Source organism: Cydia fagiglandana, chromosome 20 (genome assembly GCF_963556715.1).
Source record: "Cydia fagiglandana chromosome 20, ilCydFagi1.1, whole genome shotgun sequence".
NCBI lineage: Eukaryota > Metazoa > Arthropoda > Insecta > Lepidoptera > Tortricidae > Cydia > Cydia fagiglandana.
The window spans coordinates 6,838,018-6,847,325 of NC_085951.1; the positions used below are offsets into that span (position 1 = coordinate 6,838,018).

The 9,308-nt window shown below is 39.2% G+C and overlaps 1 protein-coding gene across 4 annotated transcripts in view; it reads left to right on the forward strand.

Moving 5' to 3' along the window:
• The window catches only part of LOC134674523 (vanin-like protein 1), an 84,619-nt gene that overhangs the window by 74,845 nt on the left and 466 nt on the right, over positions 1-9,308 (forward strand). For 3 of the 4 annotated variants that reach the window (XM_063532621.1, XM_063532623.1, XM_063532622.1), the window contains 2 exons: positions 1,203-1,324; positions 2,754-3,474. In XM_063532621.1, the coding sequence (XP_063388691.1) occupies positions 1,203-1,324; positions 2,754-3,144 (513 nt within the window). In that variant the 3' untranslated portion in view covers positions 3,145-3,474. Of the gene's footprint in view, positions 1-1,202; positions 1,325-2,753; positions 3,475-8,523; positions 8,652-9,308 lie in introns of those variants that run through there. The other variant, XM_063532624.1, reaches the window with a different exon arrangement.

Here is a 9,308-nt window from a genome sequence, read left to right on the forward strand (position 1 = left end):
TCCAATAGGGACGCAGAAATGCGATAGAATGAGATGGCTATGTCACTTGCTCCCTCTAACGCATAAATGCGTATGCGTCCCTTGGAGTGGCCGGCGTTGGCCCATCGTGTAGGGGAGCCATTAAATGAGAAGGTGCGGGCGCCGTACGCCTGCCGCCCGCACCTTCCCCGCCACCCGCACGTCGTCCCTCCCCGTCGCACCCGTACCGCGCAGGCGAGGACTCAGTTAGCGTAACATCGAATCACCTATACCGACCGGTCTATACCTGATTCGATGTTACGCTCTTGGCCGTTTTTTTAAAGACACTGAGCAATTCGCTTTTAGATTTAGAATCGCATGTTTGTAATTGTAACTCATTAACAATCGCATAAAATAAAAGTACGAGCTTGTCGAGCGGCCTTTTACTTGTGGCACGTAGTTTGGATTTTTTTAACTATGTCTATTTTAGTGTATGGTACATAAACGGGTGGGCATGTATCTGATGTATCACGACTCACGAGCAAAGATTGAAGATAGGAAACATCAGTTTAATATATTTTGCTCTTGTTGACTTATTGTCCTATGTCCCCCAGTGGCGGCGCGTCAAACATATCCATAGGCAAGCCGGGGCTAATTTGGCTTACATATTTCCTTTACAACTCTGCTCAAACGTCCAAAAACAGAAAAACAGGCAAGCCGGTGGGAATCGGCTTTTATGGACGCGCCGCCACTGATGTCCCCTAGATGGGACAGAGGGCGTCTACAGGGCATCGCCGTCTGAATCGGTCTTGAGCTTTCGTGCTTGAGTTTTATCTTGGCCGCACGTCATTTAAATCGACGTTGACAATAAATAGTACAGGCCTTCTGCGGATATTTGTTTGTGTTCGCATGAATTCACATGTCTATTTTAAGTGATATAAATATGCATGAAAACTGGTTCGTAACTAACACTTAATAGCAACTGAACTGACAAATAATGCATGAAGAATAAGAAATGGTAAGTTTATTGCTTATACTTTAAAGTAATTTGGCTATTTATTTCCAAATAAAAAAATACTTATCCCCCTTATCATGGATCGTTTGCAAATATTCGCAAGAAGTATGATTTTACCCAACTCTGCTACCTACTAACCTTAAATTCTCATATTTTAAAGTGTTTTAGTTAGTAAACTTAAATTATGTTAATCTAAATTAATCTTTAGTCGTTTGTTTTGTGTTGTCAGAGCCACAAGTACCGCGCGTTCGTGCAGGATGGTAGCAACACGTACTCTCGCCGGCAGGTCGCCGTGGCCGCCTGTCTTCTGGTGGCATGCCGGGGTGATGACCCCAAAACATGTGCCTATAGGTGAGCGAAACTGCCAATGCGGCTCTTTACTAAGCTTAATAGCATTTTAATAAAAAAATAAATACAAAGATACACACCTTAAAATTTGAATCTGAAAGTTCCAAGTTTTAGCTTACGGCCATTTGCCGCCAAATGAGCATTAATGTAATTTAAGTGGAAATCTTTTTCTTATTACAATTTAATTTTTGGCACGACCTTCGGAAGACGACCTCACGTTCACTAGCATGTAATGTTTATTGTTTTAAGATTAATACCTACACTTACAGATGACTAATGAGACACTTTAAATTAGAGATGCAACGGATAGTTGTTTGGCCGGATACCGGATACCGGATATCCGGCCTGGACACTGGCCGAATATCCGGTATCCGGCCGCCGGATATTCGGCCGGCGAAACTATACCTACATTTCGGTTTTTCAGGTGCGCATTCTGCAGGTTTGACATGTTTCCTAGTAAACGTTCGCGCGGACTCATTTCTAGGTTCGAAATGAGTGCGCGTGCAAGTCAGTGGAATGATTAAATTGTTTTAAAATAATAAACAAGTTCGATTATGACCGTGTCTGTTTCTTAAATCTAATTTGTTTACTCCGAAATCAAGCAATGTTACTATCCGGTATCCGGCCGGATAGTAGGACACTATCCGGTATCCGGCCGGATAGTAAAATAATGGCCGGATAGGCCGGATACCGGATAGTAACCGGATATCCGGTGCATCTCTACTTTAAATAAGTCCCGCCGAGTTTCTTGCGCTGCTGTCTTCTCTGGCAGAAAGTGTAAATATAAAGTAACTAGTGCCAGTGGGGTCAAAAATAAAACTGTGTTCGCGTCTTTCCTGTAGACATACACAAGAGTTAAGGGCTATAAAGGTTAATTTTCTTATTTAACCCTTATCCACGTGAAAAGGTCCTCCTTTTATTTAGAGAACTATGATAAAATCATTACTTACATGCCCACAAGCTGTTAACTATTGCCCACAGGAGAGAAAAATGTACAGTTCGCACTCTTGTGTATGTCTACAGGAAAGACGCGAACACAGTTTTGTTTTTGACCCAGTGATAGTATTTTTTTCTTGACATAATCTTTAACACATTATAATACACCCAATTTCAAAAAATATAGATTTCCATAATTTAAGTATGTTACCTACGCTACCATTTGTCCGTAGCCGCATTAAAAAATCTTCCTTTAAAACAGTACCGCAATACATTACCTATATGTGACAAAAATATACTTAGGTAACTTTTAAGACAAAGTTTTACCCCCTTATTCATAAACGTTTACTAAAGTTAACAAGTCGATAATCATGGTTTGTCCCATTCCATCATACCAATACGTCGGAAAGGGACAAACGATTATTACCGGCTTGTCAACTTTAGTAAACGTTTATGAATAAGGGGGTTAGTTTGTAAAAGAAGATTTTTTTTACAGATTTAACAAAAATGAAACGGACGTTGAAATAACAGAACTACAGATAGATATGTCGACGATACGCAAGCAATACAACAAGACACTGCAATGCGATAACGTCGTGTATTTCCCATCGTCGTTCAGAATCAACAAGTTTCCTTTAAGCACTTCAAATTTTACTTACTTAGACTCAACAGAGGATGAAAACGAGATCGAACCAGACAGTTCAAAAGGACGGGAAAAGATTACATATAAAATAAATACACCTCAGAACGAATTGATGTCGTTTGGGATCTGGGGGAGAGTTTATGTGAAAGATGTCGATCATAGTACAGAAGTGACCGATGAGGATGTACGAAACTATCTCAAGATTGAAGATGTGATATACGGAACCGATAGAGTTAAAGATTAAACTTTAATACTTCTTCTTCTTTACCTCTTTCTTTCTTTCTTCTTTTTATTTTTTCTTTTATTTTTTCGTTCTTTTTTTCTTTTCTTCCTTTTTTTCTTTTTTTCTCTTTTATCCTTTTTCTTTCTTTTCTTTTTTCTTTATTTTTCGTTTAATTTTTTTTCTTTTTCTTTAGAGTTTAAGATTAGCCTTTAAGGAATATATATACCTTATAATATGCTCTACTTAAAGTACACACCTTATACTCTGTATCTAAGTACCTACCTACCTAATTAAGAATTAGACTGTAATGTAACGTTAGACTGATTGAGAATCCAAATATACGTTTTTAGTGTTCCGTACAAAACTTTGTTTACGGAACACTTATGGGATCACTTCGGTCTTGCAAATCAGTTAAATACGTTTTTCTCAGAGACCGTTTGACATAGATACCTAAAATTTGGAACAGTTATAGCAATTACCACCACTCATATTGTAAATAAGTCAAAACTGCTTATTTCTTATTAAAGGGGGAAATTTAGGGGGTTGAGAGGGGTAGGCTGAAACTTTTTTCATTTGTAAGAATCGTGTGGGGTACCATTAGAAAGCTTGCAAAAAATTGAGTCGATGGACTGATTTTGACTTCATTTTAGACTGCAATAGTTTCGTCAAAAAATGCATTTAAAGTTGCAAGTTTTCATACAAAAATTTTCACCTCTGTCCTGGCGATTTTCGCGAAAACTATAGCTAACAGGCAGCTGACCAGTCAATACCCAACTTAAAGAAGCATGGAGACGGCGGGAAAATTATCAGCTTAACTTTATCTTTATTAGTTTTTCAACTGCAGCTTGACCTTTGGTTGCTTAGGGCTAGCTAACTGATGCTTACACTGGTCAATTCATATTAGGCGAGAAACATCCTTAGTTAAAACTTTGGCATTGAAATTTATGACTTATGTCTTTGACACAAAGTTTAATTCTGCTTGCTTATTTTTGTGGGATATTTAATTTTATCTCAATAGCCTACTATAAACATGAGAGAGATCTACAAAATACGACCTTATTATATTGCAAATAAGTTTCAATTTCGAACGGGCTTTCCAACCAATGGACTAGGCATCTCAAATATCTGAAAAATTCAAATTAAGAATTCCGTTCTTGACTGTCGTTGTGTTTTTTTTTCCACAATAGGACACATAGAGTTAGTAAGGCGTATAGAGAAAATAAAGTCATTTAATATTTATGAACAGCTTGAGCTTTGGCCTCATGTATAGATTTTATTGAGAGTATCTAATTCGTCGAAACAATATACACAATATTCCTTTTCATTAAGTACCATTACCTTTATGTATTAATTGTATAATTATAATATCTATTAATTATATTCAGTAAAGCTGGTCAAGCAAATCGTGTCAGTAAAAAAAGGCGCGAAATTCAAATTTTCTATGAGACGATATCCCTTCGCGCCTACATTTTTCAAATTTGCCGCCTTTTTCTACTGACAAGATCTGCTTGACCAAGTTTACTTAAGGCCCATTTACACGATACAAGATTCTTGAACATTCTATGCAATAAAATTGAGGCAACAAAAAACTTGCACTATCTAAACATACGTGACATTCTTGTATTCAAGTAGCAACTTGAATTCAATACTGGCATACGTGTAAACGAAGCCTAGTGCAGTTAATTGAATACAAGAATTGCCAATCCATCATAGAGGTGCAATAATATAGAGATGATACGGGGAGGGTCAAACGACCGAACGAGATGCACTTATGGAAATTTCAGTAGGAGTAGCAGAGAAAGCGGTATTATTGCTTGTCCTTGTCACAGTCTCACTTTTTGTTTGTTCCCCACCAAAAATTTAGTATGGTTTATGGTGGGCAACAAATAACCCGACCGAATTACGTAGATTGTTTTTGGTATGTTGTCAGGAATGTTAAAACGTGTTTTTAATATTATCGCTATGCGTATGTTTTGTCCCTCACGGAGGCACGCGTATAGCTCATCTATGTAATACTAGGTCTATGCAATCTATATTTTATTTTCGACATGGATTCCGTACGCGAAGGTGTGTTCATAGTCGCTGCTATAGTAGCAACTGTGTTACGAGAAAAACATCAGCACTGCTAGATCCAGTTCCCATTGAATCCTTCACTTTCTTATTTTCAGCTAAATATTGCGTTCTTATGCTCTTAAGTTTTTTAATTATTTATTTGGGACCAAAACCTTCTACCCCAAATTCTATAGCAAAATCTGCAAGGGCCTCACGGTATTTGTAATTTTTATCCTCTGTGTCCCAGAAACATTGATGACTTCTATAAATTTCTATGAATTTAATTATCTCCGAACTACCTAATATAAAAAAATTTTTGCTCATGTTATCAGTTTTACCACCCATTCAATATTGAATGAAAATCTGCCAATGCAAATCGGTTCAATTCTTGCTTCAATATGGCTTCAATACGTCATACCTGATTCAACTTGAAGTTTAGACCTGTCAAGACTTGCGTGCAATTATTGCCGTTCAAGAAATGTCTTTGGTGTAAACAAAATACGGTCAAGAATATTGCCCATCAAGAATTGTATACAATAATTGCATTCAAGATTTTGGTTATTGCTTATGTATAAACACTTTGATTCAATTCTTGAATTCAATTATTGCACGGCAAAACTTGCATACAATTATTGCCGATTCTTGTTCAAGAATCTTGTATCGTGTAAATGGGCCTTTATGTATATTTTTGAACGGATCGGTGAGCAACAAGATTCAGAGCTATAACCGCGAAAATAGAAGTTCGCAAATTGCGAGCATTTTTCTCTGTCACTCTAATTACGCCTTCATTGGAGTAAAAGAGAAAGATCCCCGCAAATTGCGAATTTCGGTTTTCGCGGTAGCCCCTCAGTCCTGTTACGAGAAAATAATTTTGGAAGACATTAATAGTATATGACAGTTAAATATCACAGTTTTTAGAAACAAAAAAATGACGAAATATTTAAAGTAAGCCGATCTTGTTTTTTAGCAGTTCTAAATAATATTAAAGTCTATATATATGGCATAAAAAAATAATGAGTTCTAAATTCAAATTGAAGGAGTATACATTTAAGGTAATGAGACTAATGAGTTCTAAATTCAAATTGAAGGAGTATACATTTAAGGTATTATAGGCCAAGCGCGCACACGATTTTAATTTTTGCGACACGATTTTAGAATCGCGCTGTAATATATCGCAGAAAATTCACTGCGCGCACTGCGATGAAAAAGTCGACGATTTGTTCATTCTCAACATGGATTTCGTACCAGTCGCTTGTCATGAAACATTATTGATTAATATGCCATTGCTGTATGACTTTGAGCATTTATAACACAAAGGTGATCCCCGTCTATTTCCATAATTAAATGGTCAACATCTAGCGTCTCATTTTGAGACTCCATTGGAGAAGCAGGTGCCGAGATGTTGGAGTTTGGAGAGCGAAATGCCGACTGAGGTCCGGCCGGGGTGCGATTTTATTATCATAGTGCGCGCGGGGCCATACAACTCCGCATGCTGCAATCACTTTGCTACAATCGCGGAAAAATGTGACAAATCACAATTTTAAAATCGCTGCGATTTTTTTGTCGCATATGCGCGCACTAACATATAAACACATACGTTGCATTTCTGCGACAAAATTATCGCAGGACAAAAAATCGTGGTGCGCGCTTGGCCTTACTCTAAATTATTATAATACATCAAGCATTCGCGAGATGCTCGACTTCGGTATTCAAACACAAAGCAATAGTACAAGAATCTAACTAAATTCAAAGGCCGAAGGAGCGATTCGAAGATCCGTAGCGTCCGACAGACGCGCGCCTCCCGTAACTTTTCCAAGTATTTTTAAGTACAAGTGTCTAAGTCGCAAGATCCAAAGGCTTAAGTCGCATTGGGCCGAAAGCCCGAAGCATCCAGGAGGTCAGTTCTAAACACAGGTAATTAATACAAGTGTCTAAATGCGAAGGCCGGAGGCCGAGCTCCGCGTAGGGCCGAAGGCCCGAAGCCTGCAAGATGTCAGTGGTTAAACACAGAACTGACAGCCTGGACGCTTCGGGCCTTCGGCCCTACGCGGAGCTTGGCCTTCGGCCTTCGCATTTAGATACTTATACTATTGTTCTGTGTTTAAGTACTAACATCCTGGACGCTTCGGGCCTTCGGCCCTACGCGGAGCTCGGCCTTCGGCTTTCGCATTTAGACACTTGTACTATTGTTCTGTGTTAAAGCACTGATATCCTGGACGCTTCGGGCCTTCGGGCTACGCGGAGGTCGGCCTTTGGCCTTCATATTTAGACACTTGTACTATTGCTCTAATGCTCTGTGCTAAAGCGAAGACATTTTGCTAAAGCTCGGCCTTCGGCCTTCGCACTTAGACACTTTGTACTATTGTTCTGTGTGTGTAGTTGAATACGGTATCCTAAAAACAGACAAACAACCCCTGTAAAATGTAACGATGCGAGCGGTACGGCTACCATCAGTTTGGCATTGACATAAACGCTACCGTGGGCGTGAACGTAATTTACTTTCTATGCATCTCGCTCGTACTGACATATTAGTGCGAAAGAGATATACCTATAGGAAGTAATTTACGTTCACGATATCGTTTATGTCAATGCCAAGCTGATGGTAGCCGTACGGAACACTAAATGCCTCGAGCTATCTCGGACTTGGCCAAATTATTTTTATATTGTTTGTGTTATTATTATTTATAATTTTGCTCCTTTGTTGTTCTTTTTACCCCGCCCGGCCCGCCAACAAATAGCTTAGCGGTAAGACCGCGCGTCTTTCAATCCGAAGATCGCGGTTTTTTGGCTAAGGTGTAGGTACCTAATGCACAATTCATAATTTAAGCCTTGACCAAAAAGTGCTTCCACAATCTCTTATGATGTAAGGAAAATGGGCTCAGAACCATCAGTAATGGGACAGATGGAAATGAAAGGATCGGTCACACCGCTACTCTAAAGGCGTCGATATGTCGGCGGCCGATGATCGTACGATCAGACATATTGTGAAATTCCTAGGCATATCGTGAATCGTGATAATCTTTGACCCCTTCTCTGAGTCGACAGAGCCCCGCTACGCGGGGCTCATATTTCTGGGCAGTTTGCCCTTCGGGCATATGAAGCAACCTAACGAAACTATCCTACCTATATATTGGTTTAATGTGACTATCGTCAAAACATTAGGTACACAGGAACATTACGATCTGCCTGACCTTACGATCGGCCGCCGAAAGATACATCGATTACACACAAAAAATAAAAACGAAACACACAGGACACTACGTCTGCATAAGTTAATTTCCGGTGATGTCAATCCTAAATGCACTTTAATATACTTAGCTGTTATTTAACGTAGAATAACTATTTTAGAGCAAGTATCAGTACAAGGCAATGGCGTTTGACGGGGAACGCAGCTTCAGCGGGCTGGGCGAGGGCGACACCAGGATCTGCTCCGTGCTCGCTTGCACAGGGGACACCATTGACACTTGTGGCAGGAGGTAGGTTTACATACGGTAAAGGTCTCCCCAGCCGGCCTAGCCAAGGTTACAATCGCTATCGCTTCGACAACGAAAAGCATTATTTCTCTCTATCAATCTTCCATATTAGCGCGACAGTGACAGTTGCGTTTCGATCGCTACCCAGCGTAAGCGATTTGCATCTTGGCTACGCGGCCAGATATATCGACGCGCATTCGGCAAAATCCGTTAAGAAAAAGGTTTATGTCCGCGCAATAAGAGCAAAAAAAGCCGTTGGATTTTGCCGATTCCGCTTCGTCGCCGTCGTTCGCCGATTCGTTATATCTGGGGGAACCTTTACAGTTCTGCATTCTGCAACTTGTGTTATGATATATCTAATCGAAATAATAGCACGAAGCGAGCAAAACATCTGGTACAAACTATATACTTATATTCCTATTGTTGACTCAGTCTACTCATGCACCGTAAAACAGAGAACCCAACTATACTTAGTCCAAAATCTCTCATGTTTGGACCAAATTGAACTCGAATATCTTAGATTAAGTATTATTAAATATTTTCATAAACGAGAGAACAAACTCAGAAAAAAGTACTGACAAACTATGTATTTCATTGAATGTTGTTTTCAAATACTTATTTTATTTCTTCTATTTACATATTATTATTGGTTTGAGCATC